This window comes from Xyrauchen texanus, chromosome 24 (genome assembly GCF_025860055.1).
Source record: "Xyrauchen texanus isolate HMW12.3.18 chromosome 24, RBS_HiC_50CHRs, whole genome shotgun sequence".
Taxonomy (NCBI): Eukaryota; Metazoa; Chordata; class Actinopteri; order Cypriniformes; family Catostomidae; genus Xyrauchen; species Xyrauchen texanus.
The window spans coordinates 37,984,409-38,006,933 of NC_068299.1; the positions used below are offsets into that span (position 1 = coordinate 37,984,409).

At 36.6% G+C, this 22,525-nt stretch overlaps 1 protein-coding gene across 1 annotated transcript in view; it reads left to right on the top strand.

The window, feature by feature from the left end:
• LOC127617767 (dystonin-like) overlaps nt 1-22,525 on the top strand; it is a 45,027-nt gene that overhangs the window by 17,687 nt on the left and 4,815 nt on the right. Inside the window, exons 9-23 of the mRNA XM_052089845.1 lie at nt 2,180-2,374; nt 4,010-4,138; nt 5,136-5,279; nt 5,638-5,826; nt 5,940-6,069; nt 9,055-9,218; nt 9,298-9,460; nt 9,725-9,879; nt 9,953-10,027; nt 10,540-10,557; nt 14,961-15,078; nt 16,059-16,166; nt 18,494-18,684; nt 19,526-19,633; nt 20,548-20,671. Of these exons, the coding sequence (XP_051945805.1) occupies nt 2,180-2,374; nt 4,010-4,138; nt 5,136-5,279; nt 5,638-5,826; nt 5,940-6,069; nt 9,055-9,218; nt 9,298-9,460; nt 9,725-9,879; nt 9,953-10,027; nt 10,540-10,557; nt 14,961-15,078; nt 16,059-16,166; nt 18,494-18,684; nt 19,526-19,633; nt 20,548-20,671 (2,011 nt within the window). The remainder of the gene's footprint in view (nt 1-2,179; nt 2,375-4,009; nt 4,139-5,135; nt 5,280-5,637; nt 5,827-5,939; nt 6,070-9,054; nt 9,219-9,297; nt 9,461-9,724; nt 9,880-9,952; nt 10,028-10,539; nt 10,558-14,960; nt 15,079-16,058; nt 16,167-18,493; nt 18,685-19,525; nt 19,634-20,547; nt 20,672-22,525) is intronic.

Genomic DNA, 22,525 nt, shown 5'->3' on the forward strand with positions numbered 1-22,525 from the left:
GTACACATTGCATGTTTTGAGTGGCACACGCACTCTCTGAACAAGAGCAGGGATATTTGAGAGTGCGTGTACAGTTTTGAGTGAAAGCGGACGCAGAGATTCGCGCTCGCACAAAAAGCACACGACATTACATGCATGTGATCTCATGCCATAAAAGAGAGAACGCAAAAGTTAACGGTTGTTACAAGTCCTATCCTCCAAGTCAGAATGTACCCAATGCTCGAGTCCGAGTCATTAGTGTTTAAGTCCGAGATGGGGCACGAGTCATCAATATCGTGACTTAAGTCAGACTCGAGTCCGAGTCCTGGACTCGAGCTCTACAACAATGCCGGAAACTAAAGGACATTATGTGAGCTGTACTCAAACTCACAAATCCCACATGAGCATTGCTAAGCCACTGCTCCGGCATCCTCATATTTGCTTACTTAGAAAAATAATACAAAATAAAAATAAATAAACAAAAAATAATATGTCTAAGCTGTGGCACAGTGGGTAGTACTGCTCAATAGATCAAGTGTTCTCAATATATTCACTATAATATTGATGGTGAAATTATGTAACATTGTGAATATAGCTGTAAGTGTTTTTTTATTTGGCCATGTATAAGATAGAATATAGAAAGATGTTTTAATAGTGTCTCTTTATGTAACCCGCACACACACACACAAGACAGTCACAATGTCGGAGGAAAAACTGCTTTAATAAAAATAAAGCAGGCAAAAGTACATAACAGGGTAAATCCAGAGGGAGAATCGTCGAGGGAAGCGTAGGGTCAAAAGCCGGGGAATCAAAGTATAAACAAGGGGCAAATCCAATGAGAATGGTCGAGGGAAGCGAGGGTCAAAGCCGGGGTAATCAGAATAGAGTAGCGGGAAGGACTAAACAGGGGAGCTAGGGGAACAAGAGAGCTGGCAAGCTAAGGGGGTAACGAATCACAGGGGGGTCAAAACTAGACGAGACTAGCGGGGGGCAAAGACACGGGAATCTAAATACAATAACCAACACCCGTGAAACGGAAGTGCTGTGGTATTTATAGTGACTAGTGCAGGTGTAAACAATGAACAGGTGATGAGACGAGTGCAGGTGAAACTAATGTGCAGGAGTGCAGATGACGCGAGTGCAGGTGGTCATAATGTTCTGGGGGATTGGAAGCGCATGAGAAACTCGAGGAAGGGAGATTGCCTACGAGCATGTGAGCGAGTGGGCGTGAGGGCTCGAGCGAGCAAAAAGAGCGTGAAAAGCTCGAGGGGTGGAGCGAGGGAGTGTGCGTGTGTGTGCTAGACGATGCGGGGAGAAGCAGAGGAGCGGGGTTCGTGACAAAAAACTTTATGGAAGTTTTTAAGCATTGAGAAGTTTTCTTAAAATATCCTTTTGCCAGTGTTTTGGGTTTCATGGTTGTGTTTATGGAAATAATGGCATAATTCTACTGTAGAATTGTCAGAGGGAGTGTAACATGACTATTTGAGGTGACAGGAGTGCTGGCAAGACTTGAGTCACATCACAGAACATTTGAGCTGATGAGGTCACTGATGATGTCCTCAATGTTGTTCAGAATCAACACTTTAGCCAGACAACATGGTCACTGTTGACAATATTCACTATAGGCTATATCTCGATACTTATGTATTGGCCCTGAAATACCCTAAAATGGTGATTTAAGTTGTCAAGAGTAACCAACATTGTAGCCAAGTTGATGAATGCAAGAATAAAATATTGTAAAAAATACTGTAAAACTCAAGTAATAACCCGCATTATTTATCTGCATATATTTTCACTAAATTTGTATTTTAATACATGCTAAATGCCACACAGAGACTTCTGAAAAAAAAAACAAGAAAAGAATACAACAACAACAACAACATTGATTTATGGGCAAAAAATTTTTTTATCAGTTTTGAATCTACTCAAACTTACCTACTCTGTACATTTTTTAATCCAAACCTTATCTTTAATTCAAATTAGTTTGATGAAAACTAAAAAAATTAATAAAATAAAATATATATATTGCAATATTTAAGTTTCTAAGATGTAATTTCAGCCAAATTCGCATACATCATTGCACATATCCTTCGTGGAGAAGACAAATCCAAAACAAATTATTTACAAATGGACGAGAGGAACAGAGACTTGGACAGTTATAAATGGATTTGTTGAGTGTGCTTTTGCATGTGCATTGCAGGTGTTCCAGAAAGAGTTGGGCAAGAGGACGGGCAGCGTGCAGGCTCTGAAGCGCTCGTCCCTGGAGCTGATTGAGAACAGTAATGATGACTCGTCCTGGGTGAAAGTTCAGATGCAAGAGCTGAGCACACGCTGGGAGACGATGTGCAGCCTCTCTGTGTCCAAACAGACACGACTAGAGCAGGCACTGTGTCAGGTAAAACTGTCAGTCATAATGGCAAACACTACAAAAACAAAAAAGCATTATACCCTCCCTTTTTTTTTTTTTTTTTTTACAATTATTTTTTACATCAAGATTTATTTATATTTGTTGTCTCAGTAAACCTATCTAAACATTAGAAAAGCATAATGTAAATATTAAGGCTGTCAATGTTCATTAAGTGCAACTGATTATATAAATATAAAAATGTAACACAATTTATACAAACCAAACAATAGATTGACTTCTAAAAAACTTTTCTGTATTGTCTAATTGATGCTTTACTCATCTCCCACAATAATGCATTGCCTTTTATGTATTATATTTATTATATAATATATTGTTTTATAATTTTTTATTATACTTGATATTATCTTTATTTGTGGATTTGTTTTGCAAATACATGAATATATCAGATTATTTTGATTAATTAGCATATCATGTCATTAATTTAATTAAAAAACATAATCAAGTTACTGCCCTAATAATTAAGATACTGTAAAGGGATTAATGGAAAGGAGGAGGCGAGAACCGGCTTGACAATATAACTAATAGTTTAATGAAAAACGTAAACAAATGACACAAACACACATGACGGACAGCTGCCGTAAACAATCTCTCTCTCTCCTGCACCACCTTCCTCAGTCGGCCTTTATCCCTCTCGGAGGCTTGATTAGCCTGATAAGGGACCGGGTGTGTAGAATCACCACCCGGCCCCGCCCTCTACCCTGTCACAGATATAGAAATGAATAAGATAACATAAATAAGCTAAATTCACTTGAGAAACAAACGACGACTTTTCAGAGAAAGTTTTTTTTCTAAGCCCATAAAGCATAAATCTAACTACATTTTGCTGTATTTATGCTCAAAACAAGAAGAAAAAAAAACAACAACAACTCTATTTTCTTTTCCTCAGTTGCTGATATTAATGACATTTTATATTTATGTGTATTTTATCTTAAAGGAATATTCTGGGTTCAATACAAATTGAGCTCAATCGACAGCATCTGTGGGATGATATTGATTACCACAAAAATATATTTCGACTTGTCCCTCCTTTTCTTAAAACAAAGCAAAAATCGAGGTTACAGTGAGACACTTGCAATGGAAGTGAATGGGACCAAGTTTTGGAGGATTTAGAGGCAAAATTTAAAGCTTATAATTTTATAAAAACATTAACGTTAATTCTTCTATGAAAACTGGTGTATTTTATGAGCTATAAAGTTGTTTAAATCATAATTTTTACAGTCATTTTAGGCTTTTAAGGTTTGTCGACAATATATTGTCATGGCAATAAATGAGTAAAAGCCTAAATATTTTACACAGAAAAGGTTAGAAAGTGATTTTATCACCCTAATATCATGTAAATGCATATTATTTATGTCTTGTGCATACTTTTAAAACAGTGAGTATTTTAATATTTATGTATTGGCACAATTATCTTCCATTGTAAGTGCCTCCCTGGAACCCAGATAATTATTATTTTTTTTTTTTTAAGAAATATTTGTGGGAATCAATATTATGCCACAAATGCTTAACTTATATTGAACCTGGAATTTTCTTTAAACGGATGAGAATGGCTTTAGTACAGCATTATATTTTTCTGTAACACATTTCTACACCATTTCTCAGGCTGAGGAGTTCCACTCCACTGTTCATATTTTACTGGAGTGGCTCGCTGAGGCAGAACAGAGTCTTCGGTTTCACGGCACTCTGCCTGATGATGAAGAAGCCCTCCGCTTTCTCTTTGAACATCACAAGGCAAGTTTCCCACACCGAGGACAAAGAGACAAATGAATCAGTCTGATGTTTACCTTGGAAAAACCTCTCACAGATAACAGTATACCAGTATTAACCAACAAAAATGATGGGAACATTTATTTTCAAAGAGTTGACAGATGAACACATACAAAAATGCCTTTAAATCTAAATGCTGGTGAACTGCTGAACATTGTAGCATGGCCTTTAGATTTAAAAGCAAGCACATACCTCTCTTTCCAAGACAGAACGTGTGTCTGTTCTTTTATTAGCTCCTCTTAAGATGTGAAGTGGTGATCCGCAGCATGATTTATTCTGACTGTCTTTCTCTGTGTCCAACTAAGTAACAAAAGCCATACATGGCTCTCAAATCTTTATTAGCTGCTGTCTGCCAGGAAAGAGTTTAACCTAGAACCCCATTTCCCTGCACTGTGATCTCATATTCAAAGTAAAAAAAATAGTTAGCTCATAATCTGCATACATTTTCAGAGACATTATTCATGTCCACAGATCAAAGGTTTGCGAAAGGTGATATTTTGGCTTCCCTTTACATAAAAACTTCCAGTTAACATTGAACAGCGTTGAGGGTAATGTAATATGTTACAAGTAGTGATAGACTAATATATCAGCCATGAACTAGTTACAATTAAAACACACATTAAATGACGTAACATGAAAGTAACACATTTTACAATTGCACTGTTATATCTAGTTAATTTTTTCATTTGTTTCAGGATTTTGTGTATTTTTTTTTTATTGACTGGCATTTAAAATGTAAAAACTAAATAAAAAGCTACAAGCCAAGTATGCTGCAGCCATTCTGGAAGACTGATGGTGAGAAAAAATAATGCAGATGTTGCTTTCCATAAAAAGCAACAATTTAATGTAATTAATTACTTTTTTTAGAAGTGAATTAAAAATGTGGAGGGGCGTTGCTTTGGGTAATTATGTAAATTCTTCCAATTACTAATTGAAGAGCTATCTACTTTGATCTATACAGGAGTTTATGAAGAATCTGGAGGAGAAGAGGCTAGCCCTGAACAAAGCTACGAGTATGGGAGAAGCCATCCTGTCCATCTGCCACCCGGACTCCATCACCACCATCAAACACTGGAACACCATCATTAAAGCACGCTTTGAAGAGGTCAGTCCATGTCCAACAGACACCCTCTGACTAAAACAGAAGCACAGCATAATATTAAGACATCATACATTTGAATTAAAGAAGATGAGTTTGAAGTCAGCTTTGTCTTTGGAGTTAATATCAGATTTTGTCTAACCTAATGTGCGGTCCACATTGCAGCATATTCTGGCCAACATTTTTAATGTTCCCTTACTCTCAGAAGTTGTGTGAAGTCAGCCAATAATATGAGAGCTAGTCAGATGAAGAACGTGCTTTCCAATTTTGCAAGCTATATACATAATGCAGTGACGGAGTAGGGCATGCCTGAGGCTATTACCATCTATGAGTATGCTTAACAGATGTTGTGTGTCCATGTCAGGTAACTGCCTGGGCTCATCAGCACCAGCAGAGACTATCCAGTGCTCTGGCTGATCTTCTGGCCAATCAGGAACTTTTGGAGAACTTACTGAAGTGGCTTCAGTGGGCTGAGACCACCCTTGGCGAAAAAGACAAGGAGCCTCTCCCTCAAGAGTTAGAAGAGGTCAAAGCGCTCATCGCTGAGCATCAGGTACCATCAACAGTTATATAAAGAGCTCACTCTAATGCCATTACATTAAGTAGACTCAGGTTTCGGTGTATGCATTGTAGGGACAAGCTGTGTATGTGTTTGTTGTGTACCAGACTTTCATGGAAGAGATGACCAGAAAACAGCCAGATGTGGACAAAATCACCAAAACTCATAAGCGGAAAGCTACTGTGGATACCCCGGTCCAATCTCAAATCCCTGTTCTGGACAAAGGACGAACTGACAGTGAGTACCACTGAGCTGAAATTTCTCCTTAAAATATTGTTTCCAGCAAGGTTAAGCAGGAGATAGGCCAAATTTGGTTGAAATTGTGGTTCAATTGGGGGTTCGGATTTGGAAGTTAGGGTTCGAAAAATTAACCTAGGGTACAATTGGGGGTTAGGGTTAGAAAAAAGGTACACTTGGGGTACAATTGAGGGTTAGGGTTAGAAAAGGGAATTGGGACCATCTTGGGGTTAGGGTTTGGGCTGTAAAAAGTGTTCCAAGACCAAGAAAAGATGTTGATTCAGGAACACATCATACAGTAATGTTTAATGCAAAGACCTACTGTAGCCTATTGGTTAATTGATGACTTTAGAGGGCACCCCTTGTTAGAGGGCCCTAGAAAGTGTTCCTGTTTGTCGCACCTAGCCAACACAAACTGATCTCACTGTAAATTTGACAATAGTAGGTTGAAATTTCTTCATCAGAAGTTCGGAACTGAATTTTGAACTTCTGCCCCTGTGGCAAAAGGTAAAACATAGTAGTTAAACATTTGTTTGACAGTTTCCAGTTTCCGGGTGAAATGTCCACCAAGTTGTGCCAAAATAAGTTGTTTTTATTGTAAATTATGTAATACAGTCAACAGAAATGCATATTTTATTAACTCTACCCCAAAACCCCAATCCTAAACTTCACCATAAGTGGAGTAAAAATGTAATCTTAGAAGGAAAATGCAACCTCTGAATCACACTTATCATTGGTTATATTGATGTGATTTCATCCTTGTTTCCGTGGGACTGGAACCTGTGAGTTATGCCACATGTACTGTAAAGGTGAACACATGTCAAGTTACTGTGTGATCATGTTTACCTACATCTTTGTATTAGCTTGTCCTTTTCATAACAATGATAGAACATTGTATTGTGGCACATCTTGTGTTACTGTCTTCTTAGGATGAATACATTTTGTTATAGTATTACTCATTTGTGTACAGTGCATACTGAAAGTATTCACAGTGCTTCACTTATTCCACATTTTGTTATGTTACAGCCTTATTCCAAAATTTAGTCCAAAATTAATTAAATTCATTATTTTCCTCAAAATTCTACAAACAATACCGCATAATGACAATGTGAAAGAAGTTTGTTTGAAATCTTTGCAAATTTATTAAAAATAAAAAAACGAGTATGTAAGTATTCACAACCTTTGCCATGACATTCATAATTGAGCCCAGGTTCATCCTGTTTCCACTGATCATCCTTGAGATGTATCTACAACTTGATTCGAGACCACCTGTGGTAAATTCAGTTGATTGGACATGATTTGGAAAGGAACACACCTGTCTATATAAGGTCCTATAGTTAACAGTGCATGTCAGAGCACAAACCGAGCCATGAAGTCCAAGGAAGTAGTCTGTAGTCTGTAGTCTGTAGTCTGTAGTCTGTAGTCTGTAGTCTGTAGTCTGTAGTCTGTTGTCTGTAGACCTCCGAGACAGAATTGTATCGAGGCACAGATCTGGGGAAGGGTACAGAACATTTCTGCAGCATTGAAGGTCCCAATGAGCACAGTGGCCTCCATCATCCATAAATGGAAGAAGTTTGGAACCACCAGGAATCGCTCAGTTTGGCCAGATCGGGGGAGAAGGGCCTTAGTCAGGGAGGTGACCAAGAACCTGATGGTCACTCTGACAGAGCCCCAGCATTTCTCTGTGGAGAGAGGAGAAACTTCCAGAAAAACAACCATCTCTGCAGCACTCCACCAATCAGCCCTGTATGGTAGAGTGGCCAGACGGAAGCCACTCCTCAGTAAAAGGCACATGACAGCTTGCCTGTAGCTTGCCAAAAGGCACCGGAAGGACTCTCAAACCATGAGAAACAAAATTCTCTGGTCTGATGAAACAAAAATGGAACTCTTTGGCCTGAATGGCAAGCGACATTTATGGAGGAAACCAGGCACCGCTCATCACCTGGCCAATACCATCCCTACAGTGAAGCATGGTGGTGGCAGCATCATGCTGTGGGGATGTTTTTCAGCGGCAGGAACTGGCAGACTAGTCAGGATCGAGGGAAAGATGAATGCAGCAATGTACAGAGACATCCTTGATGAAAACCTGCTCCAGAGCGCTCTGGACCACAGACTGGGGCGAAGGTTCATCTTCCAACAGGACAACGACCATAAGAACACAGCCAAGATAACAAAGGAGTGGCTACGGGACAACTCTGTGAATGTCATTGACTGGTCCAGCCAGAGCCCAGACTTGAACATTTACATTTATTCATTTGGCAGACGCTTTTATCCAAAGCGACTTACAAAAGAGGAAGAACATCAGCGAATCATCTTAGGGAGACAGTGGTACAAAAAGTGCCATATTACAAAGTTTCACTATCATCATAATAGTATACAAAACAGATTTAAGTGCAACAAGAAATGTAAATATATATATTTTTTTTATATACCTATTGAACCCTATTGAACATCTCTGGAGAGATCTGAAAATGGCTGTGTACCGACGCTCCCCATCCAACCTGATGGAACTTGAGAGGTCCTGCAAAGAAGAATGGGAGACACTGCATTATAATAGGTGTGCCAAGCTTGTAGCATCATACACAAAAAGACTTGAGGCTGTAATTGATGCCAAAGGTGCTTCAACAAAGTATTGAGCAAAGGCTGTGAATACTTATGTTGTTACATTTTATTTATTTTCAAACAGATTTCAAACAAACTGCTTTCATGTTGTCATTATGGGGTATTGTTTGTAGAATTTTGAGGAAAATAATGAATTTAATCAATTTTGGAATAAGGCTGTAACATAAAATGTAGAAAATGTGAAGCTCTGTGAATACTTTCTGGATGCACTGTATATTTGTGTCAACTCTATGACTAAATATGCCAAGTCTTTGACAAAAATGTTATCAGCTTTTGTAGTATAGTCCACCAAATGTAAGTGCAATGTTGTCATCACCAGTTGTTTATGAATATATGATCATGCCAATTGTTGTTGGTCAACAGGAAAGAGATCCCCAACACAATCCATGTACACAGCGGCGTCTCAAGCACCAATCGAGACTAAGAACCCCAGAGTGAACCTGTTGGTTAGTAAGTGGCAGCAGGTGTGGCTGCTGGCCCTGGACAGGCGGAGGAAACTCAACGATGCTCTGGACAGACTAGAGGAGGTTAGTCATACATCCACACCTGACTTCATATCAGTGTAATATTGACTGGAGCATTAAAAACCCATTCTCTGCCCATTAGCTCAAAGAGTTCGCCAACTTTGACTTTGACGTGTGGAGGAAACGCTACATGCGCTGGATGAACCACAAGAAGTCCCGTGTCATGGATTTCTTTCGCCGCATTGATAAAGACCAGGATGGCAAAGTCACAAGGCAGGAGTTCATCGATGGCATCCTGTCCTCAAGTAAGGAAAGGTTTCAAACTGTGAAGACAAAGTAAAATGGCAATCTGAAAGCATTTATTTACTCAATTTACATCCGTAATGGGATGTTTTATCTGGTCAAAATTAAATATTCAAAAGGAAATAATGTAGAGCTTGATTTATCTATTGTGATTTGATTGGATTTTGATTGGACATGCACAACATGACCAAGAACATCTATTAAGAAAGTAAATATGGTAATTCTTTCTATAATACTATAGTTATGTCTTCTCTCTGTTCCTGTAGAGTTCCCCACCAGTCGTTTGGAGATGAGCGCTGTGGCAGACATCTTCGATCGGGATGGTGACGGTTATATCGACTACTATGAGTTTGTGGCTGCTCTGCATCCCAACAAAGAAGCCTACAAACCATTAACCGATGATGACAAAATTGAAGATGAGGTAAACTTTGGCAATTTACCTGAGTGTTACTGATTGTCTGCTTCCAATCTGATGTATAACTTCATGTGTGTAGGTGACTCGACAAGTTGCAAAGTGCAAGTGTCCTAAACGGTTCCAAGTAGAGCAAATTGGCGCCAACAAATATCGGGTAAGTGACTGCACATCACATCACGCTTTCTGGATGGGTCAAGAAAAAGTTCATACGCATAAAACTTGATTTAATGTGGGAACATCAGGCTAACTCAAATACTTATTCCTTGTTTCAGATGTCAAAGTACTTTATTGTTTTAAGGATGTGATGGTAAAGTGTGGAAAATTGGCTCTGATCCACAGGACACTGTTTAACTTCTCCCCTAGATATCTTTGACACAACACTGCTGTTGCCATAGACAATTACTTAAAAATAAAAAAATATTTTTACATGGCATTCGTTTTTTTTAAGCAACTACCAGACACTTATGTCTGATTTCTCAATGATTTCCCTGTCCACTTCTCACCAAACACACTGAATCAAAACATCCTATACATTTTATGTAATTAACTGTTCACTGCCATTTCTATTACTGTCCATAGGGGAACATTTAAATGATATATATATATCAGAGAGATGGAAGTGATATTTACTAATGTTTGTTTTTTCCCTGTTCCTTCCTGCATCAGTTCTACCTTGGAAACCAGGTACACATGTATAGTGCTTTTAAAGTTCTGCTGTGCTGCTCTTTTGGTTTAGATTTTCTGTCAGTGTGCTTTTGAATCCTTAATATTCAGTCAGTCTTAAACTCAGAAGCAGATAAAATATGGAAATCATATTTAGTCCCTCTTTTACCAAAAGTGTTATGGTTAAAATGTGGTAACTATAATAAAACCATGGTAAATGTTGTAGTTCTGTTCAAAACTCATTAAGATTAAATAAAAACTCATTAAAGTTTTAAGCATGCAAACATGTTTTGGAATAGTTCCAAGTCAACATGAAATAAATTTGGACACTTTTTACTTTCTCAATTCACTTTTTATTTTTATTTTGAGTGATTCATCAGTAAATGTTATTCCGAAAAAATAAAAAGAAATCTTGCCTTCGTAATCTTTCATTAAAACATAACTTGCTGTCACAACTTTCTTATTGGTTAAGATTGCGTAATCTTAAATAAGATTGTTATTTAGGCTGCTGTAGTAATGGAGCCTTACTACAAACTTGCCAGTCATTAACACAATAATATAATTGCTGTATTAACATGATTTCATGTTGACTAAGATATTGCATGTTGACCCAACAGTGTTAAGCCATTTTAGGATGTTTTTAGAAAAGTCTCATATCTGCTTTTGAGTTTATATGCATTTCCCCACGCATTGCTGCAATCTGCTGCAATATAGCACAAAGAGTGCGCTTGCTTTCTGCTACCTCCCTAATTTCCTTTGACTTGTTTTAATTCTGCTTTACAGGACTCTCAGCTAATGTGAATGAACGTTCTACGTGCTTAAGCTATTCTTTTTTTGTACCCATGTTTTGTGGCTGATGTCCAAACAAGCCAAAGCTTCAGATAAACTTTAAACTCAACAATGCATGTTTCTCTCTTCATAAATCACATAAAATCATGAGCTACATGCTTTCTCCGAGTCATGTTTTGGGAAGGTACATGATAACTCTTAGCCGGTGAAGGGCTTTTTTCTGGGTAGCAATATTTGTCTTTCTTTGTATAGAAAATATTTGATCACATAAATCAGTTTTCTCTTTCAAATCAACTTAAAAAAAAAAACAATTCTTTTGACAGTTTGGTCTCGTTCACTGCTTACATGACCCCTTAATCGCCGATGAGACTTTAACAAACAGGGACAATCAAAATCAAACCCCCCATCTACACGTTGCTGTTTTGGAAAGCTGTATCCTGGTAAATGGTCATTTTTAAAGCTGTTTGTTGTTTGATCATGTTTCAAAATTCTCTCTCAGCGGGGCGGTCATCAGTGTGTTGGTCATGTTCAATTTCAGAGAGTCGATTTCAGCCATTCTTCCATACTGTTCCTATTGTGTGTTGTTGGAGTCTAGCATTGGTTCTGCATCAGTGTCAATACACGCATCCTCTGAGAATGGTAGTTTGTAGTACTTGACGGTGCAACTTTTGTATGTATTGTTGGTATGTGAGTTATTGTATGGTATGGTTTGTTCTTATTCAACAGAAAGCATGAGGCCATAATTTTTTGTGCTGTGAAATCAGTTTACCTTGGCCAAATCCAACTGGCAAAAATAATTTGGACACAAATGATTTAGTTTCTGTTTTATTTGGCTCCTATCTTTGGCATGTAGGATGCTGGGGAATGCTGTAGAGTTATGCACAGTATCCCCGACATTTCGATGCTAGTGCCCATATTTGTATGAAAACAGTGTTCTGGCATGGCTAGATACACAGCAAGAGAATACATATGTAGCACACCCTTGTGTCCGCACTGAACACAATACTGTCCTCCTTCTGTAAAGGTGCACTAAGTAGGCCTTTTCTCTACTGTATCTTGTAACTTTTCAAATATGTTTAAAATGATGTACAGTCACACAGGGCCGGTCTTAATTAAGCGACATAGGCGACCACCTTGGGTGGTATCGCTTTGGGGCGCCGATCTACAGAGCCAATTTATTGTGTCCATTCTGTGTTGAACAAAATGTGCCCTGTGCGTTCCAATAACATTTTGTGGTGCCCCCCACAGAATCTATAGACTGTGTACTAAATGCCTTGCTACCATACTACTTTTACTGTTTCTGTTATATCTGTGTATGGCAAAAAATTGAGAGAAGTACAGGTAGTATGCCATTGTGAACACAGCCATAGACTCACAAACATGGGGCTCTTGGGAGCAAACATGGGAGTGATGGACAATGCGTAAAATAATCATTCTTTGTGTCAGTTCTTTTCAATGAATTTGTCTAACATGAGGGCTGAATAGTTTGAAGCATTTTGTCACACAGTAACGGGATGCTTTAGAGACGGAAGACAATGATGAAAGAAGTGGATATTTACTTTGAATTAAATTAAACAAAACCTGCAGGTGCATTCAGTCGTCATGTGCGAGTGCAGCCTGTGAATGATATTCTAATGCAGATAACGACATTTTCTAAATAAAAGTGTATCAAAATACAAACAGATTGAAAATACAAAAGATTGTGTTCTTGATGGGCCCCAGACTACCCAGTAATGATGAAAGCCTTTAAATGTCCCTGCTGTGAAACATACTGCACAATGTGATCTTTAGATCAGTGCGCATTTGCTTTTTTTTTCTTCTAACATCTTAGACCACTCGGTTTTGTTTACGTGCAATTTACATAATTGTTTTTATTAATGTTTTGCTAGATTGAGTTTATAGCCATTAGTGATGTATTTAATTATGTTTTAATCTGTCCTTTTTTAAGTAAAATTAAATACATAACTCTCTAATAATTTTTATCAGGTGGGGTTGACTGGAGGGACTTGCCTAGGGTGCCAAATGGTGTAGGACCAGCACTGCACTTAGATGATGTGTACTCCTGTCAATGGAGTTTTATTCTACAAAAGGGTGGTCCCCCACTCATTTGGTCCCACACTCATTTGTCCTCACACGAAAAGCTAAATAATGCTCAATATATATTTTGTTAACCCCCTATGGAGTGAATCTCGTGAAAATCTGCCTAGAATGTCTGGGTCACTCTTACGTGTCCAAGGAGAACAGGGTCGGCTGGGGAGACTAAAATGTATCAGGAAATTTCAGGATATTCTTTCTAGCCCACTAAATTGGTTTCTTCATAGATATTATTATCTATATTCTTATGATTATTATTATTGATTTATACTATATGAACTTCATAGTCTACATTGCTCATAAATAGATCTTATCTATTATCATTGTGTCATCATTAAACACTAATTGATGTAATTGACAAATCATTTAAATAGATTTTTAGTTAACACTTTTATTTCATTTGATGCCTAGGTTTTTCTCTAAATCACCCATTTAGGGCTGTTTGCACAGAACACAATTTTTTCAGTTTAAACATGCGCTGGACAAATTTGACCTTTCAGGATCATCTTTGACTGTTGCGCTCTGTATAGTTGTTTTTTGCAGCATCTTGCACAAGAGTGCCCTGTTTTATAGATGCTGTAACAAGTTATTAAGTACTTATTTGCAGACTCATGTGTTCTGCTCTATTTGTGGTGCTTTCTAGCACAAATACTTGTTTGAAGTAAACGGCTCCTTTAATTTATTTTCCAAGTTTTATTCACTTTATTATTACCTTATTTTATTTATCTGTAATGAATATTAATTACAATATATGTTGTAATATTTTTAATACAAATAATACAGTATATATATATATATATATATATATATATATATATATATATATATATATATATAATCATAATTTGCCTACTGTGATGGTATCGAGAATTACTAAACTCAAAAGTAAAAAGTCAAGCATTATGGTAATGATCAAACATTTTAATAGTCAAAAAAATAGGCTTCATTTTCTTTATACCTATTATAATTTTAATAAAAACTTATTTTGGGGTAAAATTGGATCTGGACATATTTCCGTGAGATTTACCCTATTATATGACACATTTGTTTGCAGAATGTATGAATAATGGGAGACACACATCTGTGAAAAGTGTATTTCTAGTAATCAGAATCTTTTGCGTGATGCTACATCTAATGTCGTATCGGCCAGGCAAACCAAAAATTGTTTAGTGCACCTTTAATAAAAATACAGTGAAGCAGCCCATTGCATCCCAGAATCTTTTCATAATTAATCTTCAATCAGCACAAAGCTACAAATGAAACCAGTTGGATTGACCATTCATTTGTGTCTGCTGGAATTAAATCATTGTTATGTCTGAATCTAGACTTGTTTTGTCTGGATCAAATGGCTCAGCAGGGCAACAAGAGGAAACCAGATGGTAAACAAAACACAACTTCTTTGGTCTAGCTTCCACATGTTCGACGGCTAACATTTACTATAGAAATCAATGTGGTTTCTGCTGTTGCTCTGCTGTGCCTATCAGTGATAATCATGATTGTATCTCAGTGCAGAGGAGTGACAGTTTTCTGTTCATGTTCAGTTTGGAGATTCTCAGCAGCTGCGTCTGGTGCGGATCCTGCGCAGTACGGTGATGGTGAGGGTTGGGGGTGGCTGGATGGCCCTCGATGAGTTCCTGGTGAAGAATGACCCATGCAGAGGTAACATTCACCCAGTTCTACTACTCTTCCTGATTTACTTGACTTTTACATGTATGTTATAGCATAGTGTTGCATGACTATATTTTTAATTGAATTGATATCGTGGATACTGAACATGTTCAATGCATTTGTAAATTTAAAATTGTTAAGTTCTGGGTGTTTTTTTCTCTCTCTCTCTCTTTGAGCCCTTTTAAAACCTTTTTGCAGACACTCTGACTCTGTTCCACAATCTAGTGAGCTCCCTACATAGGCAATATGACAGCATCATACTGTATTCATGCTCCCGACACAAAGTTGTTCCAAGAAACATGCAGTACCTTCCAATATTTTGGTCCCCTATTTTGGAATAGGGGACAGATATTATAAGATTGTATCTTCTTTCTGCTCCCTTTTGCACATGGGAATTTAAATTATGTAAAGAAGAAAATGAAATGTTTTGTGTTTTACCATGGAGCAAAAAAAAATAAAATAAATAAATAAATATAACTTGCGAAAAGGCAATGCCATAATGCCTCGTGGGAAAATTAATCCAAGGTGGACGAAGTGAGAGAAATGTTCATTTCAAATACACTGTAAATTCAATACCAAAGATAGCCTCAAGTGGCAAATTTTGGACAACAAGCAGTTTGGAAAAGTGGAGAAAATTACCAAAATTGTCAAATTTGAAAAAGAACCATCCCATTTCGGATCACCCTGCCAAATTTGCTAGCTCACTAGGTTTTGGAACAGACCCTATGTTCAGTGAATCCTATAAGTTTAGATAACAATAATTACATTTTGATGTTTATTAAGAGAATATGCTGATGGGTATTCTCACGTAGACTGTAATAATTTGTTGCGGCTTAATCGTTTATTCCTGCACTCTGATTAGCTGTTTATGATGTTCTTAAAGCTTTCTAATGTCTTCCCATGAAGCTTTTCTTTCTGAATATCCCTTTTTCTGCTTCTTTGTTGGTGAACCCACTTATTTTTTCTTCTAGTTCATCACCACGGGAGTAAAATGTTGCGCTCTGAATCAAACTCGTCTATTACTCAGTCTCCTATAGGTTGGCAACTCTCACACTTTCTCTCCTTGCTTCATCCCAGTGGTATGTGTGCATCCTTTGTGTGTGCGCGTGCGTATGTGTTGGAGTGATCCTTCAATGGTATTCTCATTAACATGAATCTCATGCTTTGCTTTCCACCATGCTGTCTGGGAGTGTTTCACATGCAGTTTTGTCTTGAATTCTCTGCATGTGTTTACGGTGTCTCTGTTGCAATGCAGTGAAATCTGCTCGACAATCTCACCTGTGCATCTACACAATCATTCATGTCATGTTGAGGGGAACTATAAGCAATAAAAAGACTATACATTTTATTTTTAAGCAGTATATTCAACATTTCCTGGTGTTATTTACTGTATATGCATTATCAGTTTTACATTATTTCTTTTTTTATTGTTTATTTTGTCTTTGCTTAAGTGATGTAGAATGCATGTTACTCCCTTCATCAAATCAAACCACTGAATTTGCATTATTTTTGTCTATTTTAGTGGATGCACATCATTCTTAAACCCTTAAAGGAATATTACTGGTTAAATGCAAGTTAAGCTCAATCGACTGCATATGTGGCATGCTGTCAGTTTAACAAACATGTGTGTACGGTAATGCACTTGATCTCTATGGCTTAATTGCACTGCACTGCAAATAACATATGCAACTATCAAACTTTTTCGAAGTTATAGCCATAACAATTAAAACAGTTGATTGACATTACATAAATGTGTAATTTTCTGTAAAGCTCATTTGAAAAAACAAACAAAATGTATTGTGAATAAAGGCTATGCAAATAGAAATGACTTGACAATAGGGTAGGGAACAGAGAATATCAGAAATATCAGAACCTAATAATTTTCATGACTTTTGGTTCCGTTAACAATTCTCAAACAAGCACTCTTATGCCAATGCGGACAGAACACTGTGATAAAATACTCTGTCAGTGTTTCCTGTATTGCTATTCAGAGGCGCCGCAACGTCATGTACGTCGCAAAGCATACAGCGTGACCAGTGTAGCCAGATTCCTGAGCGAAACCATACAACGCTTCTTCCTAAATGAATGACTCTTATCAGCCAGTTCATTTTAGTGTATCAAAAACTTAGCGAACCATTCATCATGTTCAGCTCGCTATTGAAATGTTCCACTTCTAAAGTCATAATTATGTGTTCATCACATTCAAGTGCTTTGTTTTCCAAAACATGGAGGAAGACAGGTTCATTGTTGCATATTTCTTGGGGTACTCTTATTTAGACACTGTAATACATGTTAGTCTGCTTACTGATGATAATAGAATTTTGGACAAATAAATGCTATTTTCTCTATGTACAAATTGTATCATGGTTATTGATATACATAAATGTTTACCTTCCATTTACTTCAAAAACCATACTCTACTTCTCTAGAATTTTGTTGGAAGTTTATGTCCCCCCAACTCAGAAACTCCCAGTCTTGAGTGGGCATTCAGGTGCAACTTCCTAAAAGGAAACTCATATTTACGAGAATTCCACTAGCATTTGAAAGCAGCAGAGTAATTACAGCCTAGATGTTCATATGACAATGAGCACTTTTACATGCAAGTTCTTGCATGATTGTAGCCTATGTAATATGCCGACAACATGTGTGGCCATGTAAATGCAATAAATGGTTTTCCTTTATCGGTGTAAGGTCATAAACAGTATAAGAATAAACAGGTCAACACAGGTAGATTTTTGCCCATTAAGCTGATTTCGAGTGGCATGTAAACACCATAACCGGCATTCTTACCGGCTCATCCAATGTGCGCACGTGTTGAGCGCATGCCTCTTCACGGTTTGATGTCAAAATCTGAAAATAACACAATTATTTTGAATGTCATGTAAATACAGATTTCTTGCGTAATTGTAGTAATCAGTTTATTGGCGTGTATGTAAATATGCTCAATGTGTTGTTAAATATACATATTGAGTTGTGTTGCAATTATACATATTTTCAACAAAAAAAAGTCATGAAGGAAATGTAATTTAAAAGGTCTGTGAGAATACACCTGCAAGAATCTGTTCTGTTAAAATATGAAATGACTATCATTTGAACAGCTCAGGGCTGTGTGTGAATGGTGATTAAAAAGAGACATTTGAATAATTAACTGAATTAGTAGTCTTGTTTATGCATTTAGACCTCCTCACAGTGCATTGCTTTAAATGGTTTTTGTTTGGGTTGGGCCAAAATGATTTATTATGGGAACCAACAGCATGACACAGATGCTCTCCATAGTGCTACAATTGTTTTAATCCAGAACATTCCTTTGTACCAATACTCAGAGCCATCATTTGTCAAGCCTGTTGTAAATGTTCTGCTGTCGGTCATGGTTCTGGGCTCATTGCATAGTTTGTCCCTCTTCCAGCTAAAGGCAGAACGAACGTGGAGCTGCGAGAGAAGTTCATGCTCCCAGAAGGCACCACTCAGGTGATGGCCAGCTTCCGCTACAGAGGTCGAAGGTCACGGCCTTCCTCAAGAGGCGCCTCCCCAAACAGATCCAATTCCAGCCACAGCTGCCCCGCGCAACCCAACCCACCTGGAGCCAACACACCCAAGGTATTGGTTACTGCTGATGGTATTGTGCATTTTTTAAGATGATTCATGTGTTTTGTTATTTTTTACAAATCATCCATTTCAAAACCTAGTGAGCTTATAACATATAAAGATAAAATATAATATATTATTTACTGCTGTCCATCAATTGACATTTTCAAGTAAATTGCTTACATGATGTGATGATTCATTTATTGAATTAAATACATTTATCAGTTTTTACTGAGAAAGCCCCCAAAATAAAGATAATTTTGTGTATAATAATTTAAATAATTATAAATATAATAGTCATAATATTGCTTGCATGTCATCTGAGCATTGTCTGTGTAGCTGGAGTTGCACTGACTGCCCTCTACTGCCACAGATCAAAAAACATCAAGGTGGTACTAGAGTGCATATATAGTAGGAACATTCCTTATTAGGGAATTTATGTATGGTTTGGGGGCATTAATAATTGCATTACTTTTTAACATGTTATTTTTTATACAATGAATCACACTAAATGAATACACTTAATCAACAGCCCAAATGTATTATTATATAGAATAATGATATTAATGTAATGCAATAAAAAAACAAATTATATAATTATTTAACTATAACAATACTTTTCAGTATTGAATGAAGTATATAATATATATATTATTATTTATATATATATATTTTGTTGTTTACCCGTCAGGCTGAAAGTGCTATCTTAGTAGGCAGCTCAACTAGGTGTAGGAACACAGAAACTGATTATCCCATCATTATCTGTTGATATATAATTGTTTTCTGTATTGTCTGTCATTTTTTCTAGTGGTACACTTTGTATGTGGTTTATCCAGCCATTTTTTTCTCACAGACTCCCCAACAAATAACTCGAAATTATGATAAACCCTGGCTGACAAACAGCAAATCAGCTACTCCGCTTAAATCATCTGACTCCTTTGACAGCCAATCGTCCAGTGAGGTATAGTGCTTAAGAAACGAGTGGCAAACAGCGATCTAATCTCCGCCTCTGCCTCCTGCTCCTAATCTGTGTCACTGATCTAATTGCTTCCTGAGTGGATTTGGATTGAAGATCTTTTGCTGTGTAATGATGCATGAAAGTGGCTCTATCATTCCATTATCAAAGACGGATGTGTTTGCTGTTCAACCTGTAAATGTTTCTATCACAAAGGGAAACTGGGCCGTTTCTAATCATCACCCTCCTGCCTTAATTCTTGAAACACTACCTGCAAAATGAACAGTGTTTTAGATGTTTTCTTGGACAACTTTTCAATCCTCTCCAAATACCTGCTCTTACACCCGAAACTAGAGGCTTTCAGCTTTGTGAGATCTTTTCGACATCCAAAAATGCTCTTAAACCATTTGTTTTCTGTTTCTTGTGATGTGTATGTCTAATTTATAATAACCAGTTTTCATAAACTACCAGTCAGAAGTTTAGACACACTTTCTCATTATTTATTATACTCACATTTTATAGTAAAATAATTAAACAAATGGAAGTATTGGAATTATATAGTCTTTTGTAAAGAAATTCATACATTGGCACAATTCATATTTGTCTACAAAAATAAATGTAAGCATATAAGCATAAACCTTTAGATCAAAAGGCTTTTAAGATCATGAGAAACAAATTCAAATGTGTCCAAACTTTTGATGATGATGTGTGTAATGTGCATATTTGGTTTGTTGTAGTAGTTTTATTCGCAATATGTTAGAGTAGAAACCTACAGAATGTAGGCTATATCTGCATCAAAGAAAACCTTTAAAAATGAACACGTGATGCCGTTAAAGGATTGCTGTTTCTGTCATATTCACAGTTAATCTCATTGTTGTATTCTGAATGGTCTAATAATCATTAATAACTCCATTTTACAGAGCACCCCCATTCAGGGCAGCAAGCTTCGTCTTCCAGGATATTTATCAGGAAAGAGTTTTCAGTCGGGAGAGGATGGCACCTTAATCAATGCTGCAGTCATGAAGGCTAAAGGTCAGGCCATAGGTGAGTTACAGTACACACACACATTTGAGAGAATCTCACAAAAATATGTCCAGGTCACATTATCCATAGAGGTCCAAAATACTTTCCCGGACTTTCGGCTCCACTGTACCATGATGGTGGAATAACCTTCCCAACTCCATCCATGAAGTAGACTCCCTCTCTGTCTTAAAAAAAACAGCTAAAGACACATCTTTTCTTTGACCATTCATTCATGAACACACACACACACATATATACATATATATATATATATATATATATATATACATATACATATATATATATATATATATATATATATATATATATATATATGTATATATATGTATATATATATGTATATATATATATATATATATATATATATATATATATATATATATATATATATATATATATATATATATATCTATATATATACCTAGTATATTATTCTTGTTGTACTCTAATCTCTGTCTTGGATAGTATTTTTATGACGCAATTGAAACTTTTGTAATGCAGCACTTTTCGTACTGTCTTTGTCAATAATTAAAAAACAATGACAATTTAGTTGATGCCCAAAATCGTTTAACATACTTGCGAATAGGGCTGCAACTAATCTAATGATTATTAAAACAATTACTAGACTATTTGGACGATTATCGCAACGATTAATCATTAGCTCTCAACTGACAATTTTCTCTTCTCTTTTTTCCATTTAAATATATCTATAAATCCTTAAAACAAGATACATTTACCTAAAATCAACATATAAGATATTTAGTCTTTTATTTTATTTGGTAAGTGTATTTTGTATATCATTTATTTCACTTGTTTATACTTCTGCCAGTGTAATAAAGACAAAATACACTTATTTATTCAAGATGATTAAATATCATCTGCAGTATAGCTCCTAAAGTAAATGTACTTTGTTTTGAAGGAGTCTTAGATATTTATATTGGAAAACAAGCCAACAAAGATTAACTAAAATCTTTCGTTGCAGTGTATAATGGACTAAGATACCCTCTCTCACCTTTTATTCACTTACTTTCGATCTACCTTTAACTCACAATAAACAAACTCTGTTCGTATAGTAACCCTAAAAGAGTTGCATATTGCCGATTTCTTCACAATAAGATACATGTGTGACACATATATTATGATTCAATACATTGCGGGCATCATGTAATCATCTAGAGCAGCAGCAAGCGTGCACAAGGGATTAGCGCATCAGTCTGGATCAGTTTGAAACTCTCTCGCTCTGTTTTTCACACGACCCAGCGGCTCTGACCGCACAAAGAAATACCAGTTTCAGAGTTTGTGCATAGTAACACGACACGCTTTCTTATTTTTTTTATCTTGTTTCCTTTTTAGATGCTCTGACATGCAAGATTTCTTTCACAAAGACACTGCTTCTTTATTTACTTATTTTGTAATTTTGTGTAATTCACTCATATTTTACCATCTATACCACCTTAAGCTGTTTGGAAAGTTTGGAGTGTGTCTAGACTGTGAGCTGTGTTCTCTTCCTCTCTATCATGCGTTCGAGATACTGTGCTCCTCTCATGCGTCATCATTAGAGTCTAATATGATCACGTTACCTTAAATAAGATCAAATGACTATTCAACAACGGACATTTTTGTCGACAATTTATTATTCTCACTAAACACCAAAACCATGTATGGTATGTTTTTCATACACAAGTCACAATAATTATATCTATTGTACAGTACATTTATGTCTATAATGACTTGAACCTGCCAAAACATTGGCTACAACTGTAATATTTAAATAACCAAATTAACCCCCAATAATTGGGTCTACAAAATCTTTTATCAACTGTTACATAAATAGTAATTCAATATTACAATAAT